General features: G+C 37.8%; 1 protein-coding gene across 1 annotated transcript in view; it reads left to right on the top strand.

The window, feature by feature from the left end:
• EXOC2 (exocyst complex component 2) overlaps positions 1-16883 on the top strand; it is a 248021-nt gene that overhangs the window by 62521 nt on the left and 168617 nt on the right. The window contains exon 6 of the mRNA XM_006888701.1: positions 10672-10752. Within this exon, the coding sequence (XP_006888763.1) occupies positions 10672-10752 (81 nt within the window). The remainder of the gene's footprint in view (positions 1-10671; positions 10753-16883) is intronic.

Here is a 16883-nt window from a genome sequence, read left to right as displayed (position 1 = left end):
CTTGCTATCTACATATAATTAAGTCTATAAAGGTGACCTTGGTATGTGGTTAGTTTTGAAAGATTTGACGAACCCATCATACTTTTAGCCATTGTATCCTCCATTCGTGTGTGTATGTGTGTGTCCTCTATTCTTGCATGTATGTATCTGCTGTCATTGTCTGTTTGATTGTCTTTATATACAAGGAAATTATAGTAAATAAAAAGACAGCATATTTTAGTAATTTCAGTGAAAAATACTGAACAGCTTCTTTTAGAACTACAAATATGTGATAAAAGTAAAATTACTATTTAGCTTGTAAACAAAATATAAAGGTTAATCTGATTGTTTTTAAAAGCTAACTATATTTCAAAGTCTTATCTTAATCTCTTTTTAAAAAATGTATTTTTTTATTTGAGTGTAAGTTAGAAGATCCTATTTGTTGCCATACTTTTGTAATTTTTCTTGTATTCTTAAAGTGCATGCATCCCTTTGTTTTATTAGCCTCTCCCCTTACCTGCCACCATGCTTCCTTGACTGCTGACAAGCTAGTGTGCATGTCATCCAATTCTGTGCTTACAGTTGGGTTAGATTTTGTGGTGGTAGAAATGTGAGTGTCTTTCAGGGGATAGAAAATGAGATGGTCATCTTTGATAAATAGTGTATGCGTTATGATTTTCTATCTATGTATCATTTCTTGCAATTTTTTTCTTTTTCTATTTTTTTTTACACTGGTTTACCTACAAAGTTTGTATACATTGCCCCTCACACCAGATGTTCCCTACCTCCCCAACCCACCCCCTCACCCATCAAACCGTGCAACCTCATGATTATCCCCCGACCCATGTCCACTCCTCTGTCCCCCCCTTAGATCCTCATCCTCTATTTACTGATACTCCCTCTGAGTTACCAGAGTCATCGTCATTATTTGAAAAATAGAAACCTGAGCATAGATTTATTGTTTCTAAGTAAAGCTAATATTGTTACTGTTAGATGCCTGGAATCAGGGAACTAGCTCCAGCAGAGTGATTTTATGTACAAGAAAAGGACACAGTGCCCGATCCTGCACCAACCTCATAGTTTTGCTGAGTTTGAGCCAGTTGTTGCAGCTGTTATATTTTACCTGGGAAGCAGATAGTTTACATGTGCTAGATGAGAGTACTACATATCCATGGACTTCCAAAAGAACAAACAGATACATGCTTTGGAGAAAGGGCAACCAAGGTGCTCGTTAGAACAAGGATGGTGAAACTTCATCTCACATATTTAGGTATGTTGTTAGGAGGAGTCAGTTATTGCTTGGAAAAGGATATCCCGCTGGGAAAGGTGGAGAGTCAGAAAAGGAGCAGAACAAAAAAAATGGCCTCTCATAACTCATCTGGCTTCTTTCATTAGTGTTCAAGGCCTCACACCTATTCCTGAATTGGTGTTGAAATTCAAGGAAGATAGACTCAAGATGAAATTTTGATTCCTATGAATTTGATTTGACCTTCTTTAGCTTTAATTTCAACTTTCATATAAGTAGTTGATGGTCTCTTCCATATCCAGCACCCAGCCTACTTTTCACTGCTGATATTGAACTTCTCCAATGATTCCTTCCACAGATGTAAGCAATCTGATTCCTGTGCATACCATCAGGTGAAATCCATGTGTATAGCTTTGCCTTCATGTTTTTTATAAAAGATATTTACAATGAAAAATCATTGATTGTGTAGAATTCTGTCATTCTATCCCCAGCCTCATTTCTGTCACAAAGTTCATGTTTCCAACTACTGATCCTTCTAATACCAGATGGATCTTGGCAGAAAGACAAGAGTACCAGAGCAATGTCTGTGTTTCATTGACTGTGCAAAGGTGTTTGACTATATGGATCACAATAAATTGTTGCTAACCTTGAGGAGAATAGCAATCCCAAAACACTTAATTGTGCTCATGTGAAACTTCTGCTTGGATCAGGAAGCAGTCATCAGAACAGAGCCAAGAAACACTACATGGTTCAAAATCAGGGAACGTGTATGCCAGAGATGCATCCTTTCTCCATACCTCTTCAATCTATATGTGGAGCATATTATCTGGGAGGCTGGTCTCTATGAGGAGGAATGTGGCATAGGAATTAGAAGAAGACTCATTAACATCCTACATTATGCAGATCACACAACCTTGCTTACTGAAACTGAGGAGGACCTGAAGTGAAAGTTCAGCATCAAGAAGACAAAGATTCTCATATTGAGCCAATTGGCAGCACTAATTTTCACAATCTCCACTGTGCTTTCGCCAGTTTTTGGAGTCATGGTATCAGTTCATCTTTTTGAGGATTGTCCTCTCTTTCATTGGCTTCCACCCTTTCAAACATGATGACCCTTTCCTCATGGGGAGCTCTGGTGGCCTAGTGGCAAGGAGCTGCAACTACAATCCCAGAGGCGAACGGTTCAAATCCACCAGATGCTCTGCCGGGGAAGGAGGGACAATCTCCTCCTGTATCAGTCAGATCTGATTTGACGGTACACGCACACAAAAATAATAAAATTAAAAAAAAAAACCCAAACATGATGACCCTTTCCAAGAACTGCCCTTTTCTGAAAATGGTGTAGGATTGGGCAAGGTCTGTACGAAAGGGTCTCGACATGAACTGGAGTCTAACTCAAAAGATACTCAACAACAACATCAAGAAGAGCCTCTCCCTGGAGAAAGACATCGTGCTTAGTAGAACAAAATGATCTTTGGTCACTACATAAGCAAGTCTATTCTTAAGATGATTTTTAAATTCAGGTGGCATGAACTCAGTCATATTTTGGCTCTCATGGATTTGTTTTGATTTTCGTGAGTTGGCATTTGAACTTGGATATGGTTAATTGTTGACCTTTTTTCACAATTGGCCCTTACCTCGTTTTGAATGCTGAATTTTTCCACTATTTCTTTCCACAGATTTAGTTAGTCTGATTCCTGTGTATTTTGTCAGGTGAGGTTGATGTCTATAGTCTTTTTTATGATTTTTGGAACATGAAAATACGTTTTATGTTTGCTTTTTATATTTTTAAGAAGGGTTTTAGTAATGAATACTTTTGATGAGTTAACATTGATTATAAAGAATTCTGTCATGTTATTTCTATTTTTTTCTTCCCCCAAGAGCACTATATTCTCCAACTACCAGTCTTTCTTCTTTATTTCAGACTTTTACATCCCAGTTATTAATTACTATTATTGACTCTTGGTTACATATTTGATGGTATGTGAAAATCTTCAGTTCTTCATCTTTGGCTTTAGTGATTGGTACATACATTTGAATAATAATTGCATTAGTAGGTGTTGAATGTTTTTGCATACTTTTCTATCACTGACACCATTGTACTTCAGGATAGATCTTGAAATGTTCTTCTTGACAAGAAATTTGACACCATACTTCTTCCAATTCTCATTCCTGGCATAGTAAATTAATCTGTTTTATCCATAGAAAGTAATGCTGGTGGAGCAGAAATGGTGGGTTAAGACACTTGTGTCAGGAGCAGAGACAACACTGAAACTACTGGTTATCACTCAAATATATGCACCAACAACCAGAGCCAAAGAAGAGGAGATCACAGATTTCTACCAACTTTTAAAGAGATCCACCGAACATGCAATCAAGATGCCTTAATAATAACAGGTGACTGGAGTGCAAAAGTTGGGAACAGAGAAGAAGGATCAGTAAGTGGAAAGCATAGACTTGGTAACAGAAATGAAGCTGGAGATAGGATAATAGAATTTTGCACAGTCAACAATATATTCATTGCAAATACACTTTACAAGAGACATAAACACAGGTTATACACATGGATTTCACCTGATGATATGCAGAGGTATCAGATCAATTACATCTGTGAAAAGAACTGCTGGAGAAGTTCAATATCAAGTGTGAAAACTAGGCCAGGTGCTGACTGTAGAACAGATCACCAACTACTCATATGCAAGTTTAAGCTGAAGCTAATAAAAGTGAAATCAAGTCCACAGGAACCAAAATATGACCTTGAGTCTATTCCACCTGAATTACAGACCCATTTCAGGAATAGGTTTGAGGGCTTGAACTCTAATGAATGAAGACCAGATGAGTTATGGGAAGATATCAAGAATATCATCCAGGAAGAGTGCAAAAGGTCATTGCAAAGACAGAGGAGGAAGAAAAGACCAAAATGGATGTCAGATGAGACTCTGAATATTGCACTAGAGCGCACAGAAGCCAAAGCAGAGGGAAGGATTTAAGACATTAAGCAGCTGGTCTTGAACAGAAGATTTGAAAAGGCAGTATGGCAAGACAAAGTAAAGTATTATAATGAAATAATGAAAGAGCTGGAGTCAGAAAATCAAAGGGCGCGAACTCACTCAGCATTTGTTAAGCTCAAGGAACTGAAGAAGAGTATCAAGCCTCTAATTGCAATACTTAAGGATGCTTTGTGCAGAATATTAAATGATCCTGGAGTATTAAAAGAAGAGGGAGGGGAGCTCTGGTGGCCTAGAGGCAAGAATCTGCACTGCAATACCAGAGGTATGTGGTTTGAATCCACCAGATGCTCTGCTGGAGAAGAAGGGGCAATCTCCTCCCGTACCAGTCAGATCTGATTTGATAGTACACACACACACACACACCCCAAAACAAAACAAACAAACAAAAAAAAACCAAAAAAAATTTTTTTCAAAAGTAGAAAGAGTATATAGAGTCATTATACCAAAAGGAATTGGCAGACACAGAAGAATTTCATGAAACAACATATGAGCAAGAGCCTGTGGTGAAGGAAGAAATTAAAACTGCTTTGAAAGAATTGGCTAAAAATAACACCCTAGGAATTGATGGTATAACGGATGCTTCCCTAGATGTGCTCACCAAGTTGTGCCAAAAAAATCTGGAAAACAACCACTTGGCCAACTGACTGAAAAAGATCTTTATTTGTTCCCATTCCAAAGAAAGGTGATCCCACAGAGTATGGAAATTATCGAACAATATCATTAATATCACATAAAAGCAAGATTCTGCTGAAGATTATCCAAAAATGACTGGAACAGCACATCAACAGAGATCTACGAGAAGTCCAGGCTGGGATATTGTAGCTAATGTTAGATGGATCTTAACTGAAAGCAGGGAGTACCAGAAGAATGTCTATCAATGTTGCATTGATTATGCAAAGGCATTTGACTTTGTGGATCACAACAAACTGTGGCTAACTCTGAGAAGAATGGGAATCCCAGAACACTTACCATGCTAATGTAAAACCTATACTTGGACCAGGAGGGAGTCATCAGAACAGAGCAAGGAAAAACTGCATGGTTCAAAATGTATCCTATCACCATACCTTTTCAGTCTTTATGCAGAACAGATTATCTAGGAGGGTGTGCTCTTTGAGGAGAAATGTGGTATCAGGATTAGAGGAAGACTCATCAACAACATGTGTGTTATGCAGATGATACAACCCTGCTTGCTGAAACTGGAAGATCAGAAGCATTTGCTGTGGAAGGTCAGGGACTGCAGTCTTCAGCATGGATTGAGGCTCAATATTAAAAAAGCAAAGTTTCTCACCACTTGGCCAATTGACAGCATCCTGGTGGATGGTGAAGAGATTGAGATGGTTCATAGTTTTAGTTTGCTTGTCTCCACAGTCAACATTCTTGGCACCAGTAGCCAGGAAATTACAAGACTTATTGTGATGGGAAAGTCTGCTGTTAGAGACCTCTCTAAAGTACTGAAGAGCAACGATGTCAGTCTTGAGACTAAGGTGTGCCTGATAATGCCATGGTCTTTGCAATCATTTGCTATGCATCAGAGAGCTAGACAGTGACTAGGGATAGAAAGAGAATTGATGTCTTTGAGCTGTGGTGTTGGGGAAGAGTATTGAATGTACCATGGACTGCTAAAAGAACAAACAGGTTTGTCCTGGAGAGAGTAAAATCAGGCTGCTCCTTGGAGGCAAGGATTCTGAAGCTTCATCTGACATACTTTGGACATGTTCCATGGAGGGAGCAGTCCTTGGAGAGGGACATCTTGCTTGGGAGGGTGGAAGGACAGCACAGGAGAGGAAGACCCTCAATGAGGTGGGTTGATTCAGTGACTGGGGTAATGGGGGTAGGTGTGTCAGAGACAGTGAGATTGGCACAGGATAGGGCAGGGTTTAAGCCTGTTGTACATACGGTCACTATGAGTCACAGGCAACTCAATGGCACATAACACGACAACTACATCCAGAGGGTTTTTGTTTTTTAAGTTTGTTGTTTCAGAAGTGGATGTCTAGCCCTGCTTCCTAGTTTTGGGTACATGCTCTTAATTATATTAAAGAAATGTCCTCATGCTCTTATTTTGCTTAATGTTTTTGTCAGGAATGGATGTTGTATTTTGTCAAATGCCATTTCTGTATCTATTGTATAATCACATGGTTTTTCTTCTTGGTATTATGAATGTGTTAATAGTGTGGTTTTATAATTTATGTTGTTGTTTTTACAATGTTGAAGCATCTTGGCATACTTACTATGAATCTCACTTTATGATGTATTTGTTTACTTATGTGTTGAATTCTAATTATTTCTTTTCTAGGATTTTTTTCACATATTGTTAGTGATTGTTGCTACATAGGCACCATTGAGCTAACTCCTTCTCATCTCAGATAGTGTACAATAGAAGGAAACCCTACCTATTCCTACTACATCCTCAAACTCCCTTCTGTCCTTTACAGGGACTAGAGTTGCTGTGTTGGTGCATCCAGTTAAGGGTCTTTCTCTTTTTTTGGACTTCTACTTTTCTGAACATGAAGAGGTGAAGCCAGGATGCTTCTTAGAAACAGGGATGATGAGACTTCATCTCACACACTTAGGGCATGTTACCAGAAGGGGCTAGTCCTTGGAAAAAGACTTGTGGCTGGAAAAGTGCAGGTCATTGAAGGAGAGGAAGGCCATCAAGGTGATGGATTGACTACAGCAGGATACTTCAGCACAGCTGAGGTAGTGAGGATGGTGGAGGATTTGGGATTTTGGTACATAAGGTCACTGGGAGCCAGACCCTAGTCAGCCACACTGAATAACAGCAACATGTTATTAGAACATTAAACCAAACGATCTGATGATGCCAGCAGATCAGATCATGCCAGCCAATCAATAGGCAAGGTGTGAATGTTTTTGTAAACCTGATTTCTCATTGAGTAATACACACACACACACACACATACACAGAGTTTTGTGTGTTTTTTTTTTCTCAAATATAAACTTACAGTGATCAGTGGTTTCACATATTCAAGTTTTAATAGATTAGAACCAATAACAAACTTGTGATCATGTACCAAATTGCTTATTGAGTTATCCTGTTTAAGACTGTTTTCAGAGAAAATAAAAGGTCACGTGAACCAGACATGGGGTTATTCGGTTTAATTTTCTGGAAAATGGGATTGCCTTTATCAGATCTTATGTCTGGCGTCTTGATGCTGCCGGACGGTTTGACAGTGGCTCTGCTGTGGTGGAGATGGGTGGCAGGAAGCTGCTTTGTCAGCGAAAGAGGCCTGTAAACCGAGCTCAGGAGCCAGGCTCACCTCATCTTGACCTGCTAATCAGTGATGGGTTTTGTCAGCATCAGAAAATGGGACTGCCTGATTTCCTTTCATGTAGATTTTTAGTTGGAATACAACATTTCAGGCCAGGCTACTGTTCCTGTCACCCCAAATATGGAATGACTGTCGCCGCCGGCAACCTCCTACAGTACTCACTCAGGAAAAAGTGGTGCTTGTGCCAAGTAGCTCTTTCACAGTGAGAATTTTTATAAAAAACACAGCAGCATTTAAATAAATAGTGGAAATGGGTCTGCTTATCTAGAGCCTGTACATTTTTCTAGTTTAGCTTTATAATATTTGAGCGTCATTTCTCTCTTTCCCCTAAAAATAAGAAAGTCCTGTTGTACTTTGCAAGTTAGAATTAAGTTTAGCTTTGATATGTGGAAACATTATATGTCACTTCTGTCACACAATCCAAATTTCTTCATTTTTGAACCAACAAAGATAAATAAAATACAGTGGCTGCTTTTTTCCATATGTAGTTCCTTTTCTTTCTATACATGTGCTTATTTTGCAAAGACCTGCACTTACTGGGGATTCTCATTCATGGAGAATAATTGTAATCCCATTCCCCATCACAAATGGGGTTTAGTGGGTTACCCGCATCTGCTGGCCTAAGGTATATGATCTGCACTTCGCAAAGAAGCAGTCTGTTTACTGTATTTTATTTTGGGGGTTTTTTTAGTCTATTTATTTTAGAATTCCAAATAAAATTTGTAATTTGAGGTGACTTTGCATCCTTCTGCCCCCAATCAATAAAAAAAGGTATACACAATGTTGATATGAACCCCAAAGACGGGATCCCCAAACCAAGGATGATAAGAACCCCAAAGAGGAATTCCTGAATAGCTTAAGTGGTTTCTTCCAGCTAGATAGACAGTAGGTTTTTGTTTCAGTCTGCTTGAGTTTGGATTTGGCTTGGCTTTGTGACCTTGGTCAATTAAGTTCACTGGGCCATGTTTTTCTTATCTATAAAATTAAAGTAATATTAGGACATACCTCATTGGCTTCTTACAGGTTGAGATGAGCAATATCCATGATAGAATTTAGCATTGTGCTTATTTTAGAATATGACCATGGCTTAATTAAAATTGGTCTAGAGATTTTTTGTTACTTTAAAATTTTTTATATTAGAATTTAAATTGTATTTGATGAGTTAAAAATATTTTTAGGCTCTTAGCTGAATACAGAAATTCCATATTGGCTGTTCCACTACTTGGAATATATCCTGAGGAAATTTGAACTTAGACACAAAAGGAGATTTGAACACCAATGTTCATAGTAGCTTTATACACAATTGCAAGAACATGGAAATAGCCTAGATGTCCAGCCACAATTGAATGGATTGAGAAATTGTGGTATTTTCACACAATAGAATACTATACAGCACTTAGGGACAACTATTTAAAAAATTACTGCATAGCTTAGAAGAGACTGGAAAGCATTATGCTAAGTGAATTAATTCAGTTTCATAAGGATAAATACTGCATAAGACTGTTATTGTAGAACTAGGTAACTAGTAAAATGTGTATGAGAATCCTAAGGGGGATGGTGAGAGCAGAGGGATGAGAATGGTTGCGAGGGAAATCATAGGATCACACAATTTTGTAGGTGGAGGAGGGGGTTAAAGGAAATGAGAAAGATCTAATGGGTATTTGGAAGGACAAAGTAATGGGGGCATAGTTCAGTGGTGATTAATTTTCGAAAACATAATGAATGGAATGATTGTATGAAACGTGAATGAAGGATAGTGTGAAATATAATGTATGTGAACTTTGTAAGCAAATCAATATAAAATCAAAATTTAAAAAAAGTTCTTCATTTAAATAAGCCTCATTTGCATTTTTTAAAGCTACCCCTCTTCAGTTGGAACAGATGGAGAGAACTGTTTAACAGGAATATAGGATTAGGTATTATTTTCATAACAAGATTACAGAAAAAGAAATGCATAGTAAACTGAACTGTGGACTTGGGGGTGGTTGTATAAGAATGAAAGAATTTTTTTTTCCTTTTCAAAGAGAAAAACAAACTGGGAGAGGAGTGGGTAGGGAGGAAAATGTGTAACAGTGAATGAATGGGGGAAATTAAATGGAAAGAATATGCTGTAAAAAATATATATATGTTGCATTAAAAATCATTAATAAAAAAAGAAAAAAATAGTGAACTGGAGTGAGGGAAGGGAGGGAAAGGGGGTAAAAGGCACAAGAATGAATAAATAAAAATCTAACTTTTCTGTGAACTTTTATTAAAAGTCACAATGAAAATTTTTAAAAATATTAAATGGAACAAACAAAAAAACCAAAAACAAGAACAAAACAACCCCAAACCACCCCTCTTCAGTAAGTAAAACATGTAAAAAACACAATCTAGTGAATGAATCCCTAAGTCCCCGAGGAGTTATACTACTAATTCAAAAGTAGTGCCTCTGTGGAATTTGGGTCTAATGGCTCCACAGGAAAAGACAGGTAATGTCTTTCCTACTGTGCGGACCAGCTATGAGTTGGTTCCTACTCAACAGTAGTGAGTGTTTGGAGTTTTAATAATCTTCACTGGAACTAGATAGGCAAACAACAGTAATAGTAAAACTCCAGTGTCATTTGTATGCCTCTTGTTGATAGATGTTACGAGGTATTTCTTGGGAATCTTTAGGGAAATAATTTATTCTTGTTGCAGGGTTGTTTTAAAAATGACTAGAACTTAATATTTTGCCATGCTATATCCCTAGGTGCAAGTGAAATAAATATTTTGTTGGCCAATGTCTTGTAGTAAGGATTCTGCTTTAAAGTGGCTAAAGTCAGGAATAAGAAAGACCTCCCCCATTTCCTCCGGTGTCAGAGATCTTACCAGTAAGACTCGTGGTCCCGGCAGTCTTGACTTCTTTATCTCCCATCCTTTCTTTCTCGTCTCTTTTAATCCAACTGCATTTACCATCTGCCCTTGAAATTCACATTCCTGATGAGTATGTGTATCATGTACTGTTTTAATAGTGTGAAACTGTCCCATGGCTGCTGCTTCCTTTGCAAAGAATTGCCTACTTTTCCTTTCCAGCAGTGAGAATAGTGTGACCAGTTCATAAAGCTGTTTAAAAAATGTCGTTTATAGTTGTGGTTTGTTTTGTGTTGTTGTTTTTTTTAAGCTATCCATCAAAAACTGGAAGCGGATGGAACAGAAAAAGTAGAAGGATCCATGACGCAGAAACTGGAGAATGTGCTCAACAGTAAGTTTTGTCCTGCTCCCCAAAACTGTGTACAGACTTTCAAACAAACTTTCAGTGCGCTTGGGCCTCATTGCACGTAACAAAGTGATAGGTTGTGTATTAGTATTTATTCTAAATGTTTAATGAACTTAAAGGGGGAAAAATATTGAAAGTGAATATTCTATTATATCTCTTTAAATTTTACTTATGGGAAACCATAATTTGAAAAGAAGCCAGTCTGCTTAAGAAGTTAACTTTACTGCCGTAAAGCTGACTACTATATAAATAGCACCAACGATAGAAAAGCCTTGAAGCAAATGCCAGAGTTATCATTGACCAGAAGAATGAGAAAGGGATCTTTATGTATTTCTCTTAACGGCGGCACCTAACAACAACAACAGCTGCCCATCTTAGTGCAAAAGTGCCATCTGTGAGAATAATGGATTCTTACATGTCCTCAATTTATTTGTACTTTCTCGAGTTAATTAAGGGTTGGATATTTAAGGATGTGTCCAACTCTCCTATGTTTTGTAAATATTGTAAAGCTAGGAGAAAATGGATACATGTGAAGTTTGAGTTTCTTCCGGCACTCATCTCATCCTTTTTCTGATATTGCAACTTCTAAGGTAGAGCTATTTGCCCTACTGATTTGGGAGATTCTTCTTAGATGAGTTAACACTTAATATCAGTGGCATTCCCACCTACAGTGAACTTTCAACATGAAGCAGGAATGCACCCGAAAACTTATTTTAACAACAGAGTTTATGTTTTTGCACCGAAAGCACCATTTAGAATAACTAAGAAACTTTGTGTCACATCATTTGATGACTCTGTGAAATGTAGGACTGTATTGCTGTCACATTAGTTTTGCACTTTGCAGTTTAAGTTAGTCTCCAAGGCAGATGTTTCTAAGTGCTTTGGAAAAATATCTGTTCATAAATCAGGAACTCCCTTGATAAGAATTATTCTCTAGAAAGATTGCTTTGGTGCAACTTTTCCTTTGCAATAGTATTTGAGTAGCTGGATTTAATTTTAAATCTATGACTTTTACCAGCACATAATTCCCCACACCCTCACATCCTAAGTTGTTTTACTTTCTTTTCCCTCCATTGGGATTTTTGCCTTGTTTTTATCTGAGAGAAATGTCACCAGTGTTGCAGAAGAGAATGTCTTCTGAATTCAACTCCAGAGCACATTTACTGAAGCCATTTTAGTATTAGAACAGGCTGACACTGTAAGGTCTTAGAACATATTTTATTTTTACTGGAAAGGTTTTCATCAAAATGATAAAATGGCACAAAAAGAAAAAAACAAAACAAAAAACCACTCATCCCCAAAACCTCCAAGATTTTTTAATTAACTTTTAAAAGGTAACGCGAAAAATAAGCTATATAGTAAGTGTATCTTTAAAAGAAAACATAAGTTATTAAGATTCAGAAAACATGAAATTTTGTTTATTATGTCACATTTAGCACAGTACTTTAATATCACTTTAAAAAAATGTAAGGAATGATTTATGAAACCTGTACTCGGGACTTAGTGTGTAAAAATTGTAAGAGAAACAATTTTTACTTTACTCTTTTATAATTATGCATTTATTAAGTGTCATTGAATTGACTATACCTCATCAACAACTGATTTATGCTAGAATTGCATTATTAGCTCTGTTGAAGTTTACTCTTTCTGGACAAAGTTATACTCAGCATAAAGCTCACCTTCTCTTGAGCCCTTCTGTAGGATTTTTGATGTAAAACTTTTCCCTAAGATAGATTAATTTATAATAATTTGCTTCCTCCCAGAATTATCCAGTGTTGCTTGAGAGCAGGATATAAAATTGGAAGAGGTGTTGTTTCAGTTCCCCTAAAAGTTACTTTTCACGAGTTTAATGTGTTCTATTTATCCAAAACATAAATAGCTGAACCCTAACCCACTGCTGCTGAATTGATTCCAATTCATGAGGACCTTCCACCAGTTTCCCAAGGCTGCACATCGTTACAGGAGGAGACCATCCACCTTTTGCCTTGGAGCAGGTCATGGAACCAAACTACAGTACAGATGTTATGTCTCAACAGCTCCTCTTGCAGCTACCTCTCTCTTTCATTGCCATCAAGTTGGAACCGACTCTTTGCTGACCCTGCCTTGAGTTTTCAAGACTGTAAATTGCACGAGAGGAGATTGGACATCTTTCTGCCTTGAGCAGCTGGTGAATTTGAACTCCTAGAGAAGCACGGCATTTGAGTTGACCATGCAGTGACACCAGAGCTTCCTTTAAATAATCATAGAATGAGCTTTAAAAAAAAAGAGAGACAATATGGAAAATTTAAACCAGAAAACAGTTTGTGGATATAACTTTTGAAGATTTAATTTATTTGGGAAAAGAAAAGAAAAAGAAATGAATATAAATATAATTTAGTTTACAGCACAGCTTCTCACTACTTGGCCAGTAGAGCTCTTTCTATAAATTAATTTAATTTGCTTAGGTTGTTACGAATACTTTTGTCATATGTACAAATTATGGGCTAACTTATGCATCTCCAGGATTTGGTGGTTTTTTTTTGGGGGGGGGAGGGGTTACATGACAGTTTTAAGTTGGGAAGCTTTTGCTACTTTAAAGTACGTTTCTAAAGTAAAAGTTAGTTAATAAAAAACCAAAAAAAACCCTAGCCCATTATCTTCAGAATTTACCATTCTCATTTTATTTTCACTGAAATGTCTTTTCTGTTTCCACAAACATATATTTCTGATATTTGCCTTTGAATTTAGTGTTTCTTCTTGATTTTAAGACAGTGACAAATTGATGGCTAATTATTTGTCATATTTTCATATGTAGCTCTACATTCTTACTTTTTCTGAGATTACAGAACAGCATTGTCCAATAGAACTTCTGCAGTGAAGAAAGTGTAGTTATTGATCATTTTAAAATGTTGCTAGTACAGCAAGAGAGAGCTCTGGTGGCCTGGGAGGTGGGGAGCTACACTTCTAAACCTAAAGATGTGCGGTTCAAGTCCACAAGCTGCTCGGTGGAAGAAATATGGACAGTCTCCTCCTGTGTAGCAGGGGCAGCCATAAGTCTGTTCTGAGTCGAAGGCATTGAGTGAGTTTCTTGAGTACAGCTGGGGAATTGAATTTATAATTCTTATTTACTTTTAGTTACGTTAAATAGCCACATGTGACTGCGTTAGAATGTGCAGGTATATAGTTACTGCATTAGAATGTGCAGGTATAGACCACGTAGTCTGTGTTTTACTAGGAATTATTAAGTAGTGATAGCGACATTTTCCAAAATGACCTTTGGATAAAGGTCAGGTAGTAGTCTAAACATTTTTTCTAGGTTTAGTCCTAAAGTTTTGTTGTAGTATCTCCATTTTATTGATGAAAAAGCTGCATTTTCCAGAAAGGATCAAATTGTCTATTTAAGGTCATCTGAGATTAAAGCTCTGATAGCTTAGTGGTAAGGAAATCATGCTGCCAAGAAAAAAATGTTTGTGGTTAGACTCCACCATTGGCTCCATGGAAGAAAAATGGACACTCAGCTCCTTGCAGCTTACTGTCTCTGAAAACATGCTGGAGGGTCAGCTCTGGCTTGGTTCCAACTCAAGGGTACACCACCACCACCACCACCCCCACAACAACAGCAAAGCTAAAGGCGTATCCTTTCTCTATAACTATTCAATGTGTACTGATTAATTGAGAAGCTGGACTCAGTGAAGAAGAATGTGGCATCAGGATCAGACTCATCAACAACTTGTGTTATGTAGATGATACAGCTTAGTTGTGGAAAGTAAGGAAGCATGAAATACTTGCTGCAGAAGATCAAAGACTAGAGACTTCAATATGGATTACATCTCAACATCAAGAAGACAGAATTCCTTACCATGAGGCTGATAAGGCAACATCATGACAGATGGAGAAAAGATTGAAATTGTCAACAGTTTAATCTTACTTGAATCCACAATCAATACCCTTGGTACCAGCAGTCAGTAAATCAAAAGACTTAATTCATTGGGGAAATTTGTTGTCAGGACCTCTCTAAAGTACTGAGGAGCAACCAACCTCTCTAAGTGCTGATGTCACTTTAAAGACTAAGGTGCACCTGATTCAAGCCATGATGTTTTCAGTCACTTGCTATACATTTACTAGTTGAACAATGAATAAGGATGGTACAAGAAGAGTAGATGCATTTGAAATGTGGTGCTGTATAAGAGTGTGGTATATCCTGTGGATTGCCAAAAGAACAAACAGATATGTATGTCTTGGAGAAAATTCAGACACAGTGCTCCTTGAAGACCAAGATGGTAAAGCATCTACTCACACACTTTGGGCATGTTGCTAGGAGAAGCTATTCCTTGGAAAGAAACATCATGCTTGGAAAGGTGGAGTGTCAGCAAAAGAGAAGAAGAGTTTCAATGAGAAAGATTGATGCAGTGACTGCAATAGTGGGCTCAAGTGTGTCAGAAAGATGATTAGGATGGCACAGGATAGGACTGGGTTTAGATCTGTTGTACATAAAGTCAATATGACTTTGCTTTGCCAACCCAGATAGGTGATTAGGATCCACTAGTGGCTCCTCTGGAGAAAAGTGGACAGTTTCCTCTCTTATGCTTTTCTGCTCCTGTAAACTCACTGGAGAGTGTCAGTTCTGGGTCCATACTCACTTGAGGACAATGAATTTGATGGCTTTTTGTGAAGTAGTAAATGACAGAAGTATAGCTGCATGTGTCACACTCCTGACCATCCCTGCTGTTCAAAGTTCCAATTTGTAGGAAACTTGTTACACTATTCAGTTGTGGATCTCAGCCTCAGAGGACTGCTCAGGTTCCAGTGACTTTGGTGCATTAGCTGTAATGTCTGTGTGCAAACCCTGCCGAGGGCACTCTGGTCCCCAGGTCAGTGTAGTACCAGATGCATGTCAGAGGCAGGCATAGTTGGAAGGGACCAGTCCCTAGTGACCTATCTCTGCTGCCTGCTATTATTTCATGCAGACACAGTCCACATGACACATGATTTTTTTCCACTCTATTTCCCAGCCATAAAATTGTGTGACATTTTCTAAAAATAGAAAATTATTGTGAATCTGAGCAAGATGAAGTTGTTAACAACCTCATTCTTTTCTCCATCTATCACATTACTGCCCATTGGCTTGGTGGTGAAGATCTTTGTTTTCTTTTTAATGTAATTTTTAATACTTTCATACAATGATTCTTTTACATTGTACTTCATTCAAATATATTGTATATAGTTACCAGTTATCTCTGCCTATTATTCTTATTACAGTTTTTTTGAGTCCTTATTGAATCTTTCCTATTCCTTCACCACTCTCCATCCACCCATAACTTCTGCTATGGTAGTGATCCCCTCTCATTCAAATACTCTGTACCCCAGGCTCTTCCCTTTTCCATTTTGGACATTTACACACATTTTAATAGTTACCTTATTTTTACAATAATAATCTTATGCCATATTTGTCCTTATGAGGTAGTTCACTAAGCATAATGCTTCTCCAGACTCTCCCATGTTGTACAGTTTTTTTAAAAAAAAAAGTTTTCTTCCATAGTGCTGCATAGTTATTTTGTTAGCCTAAAAGTTAGCTTATTTTAGTCTGTTAGCCTCTGATGTCCAGCTACCTTAACTGCAAACTGCAGACACATGGTCTTGCAAATAAGCGACAGCTGTGAGACTAGGATAAGAGAAAGAGTGCTTACCACCTTGGGCAGTAAGACTTGAGGTGAGCAAAGCTTATGGTGACAAGACTTTGGTGAGTGTAATACCCTGGTGGTGAAAAGTATTGAATATACCATGGACTGTTAAGAAAATGAACAGGTTTGCCCTAGAGAGGGTTAAATCGGGCTGCTCCTTGGAGGCAACGATTCTGAAGCTTCATTTGACATACTTTGGACATATTTCAAGGAGAGACCAGTTCTTGGAGAGGGACGTCATGCTTGGGAGTGTGGAGGAACAGCACAGGAGAGAAAGATCCTCTATGAGATGGATTGATTCAGTGACTGGGATAATGGGGTTAGGTGTATCTGAGACAGTGAGATTGGCACAGGATAGCACAGAATTTAGGGTTGTTGTACGTAAGGTTGCAATGAATTGTAGGCAACTCGATAGCACATAACAACAACAGCAACATTTCATTATGTGAGTGGACC

The sequence above is a fragment of the Elephantulus edwardii genome, unplaced genomic scaffold (genome assembly GCF_000299155.1).
Source record: "Elephantulus edwardii isolate Elephantulus edwardi_28Jun2011 unplaced genomic scaffold, EleEdw1.0 scaffold00071, whole genome shotgun sequence".
Taxonomy (NCBI): domain Eukaryota; kingdom Metazoa; phylum Chordata; class Mammalia; order Macroscelidea; family Macroscelididae; genus Elephantulus; species Elephantulus edwardii.
This window is presented reverse-complemented; position numbering and strand designations above follow the sequence as displayed.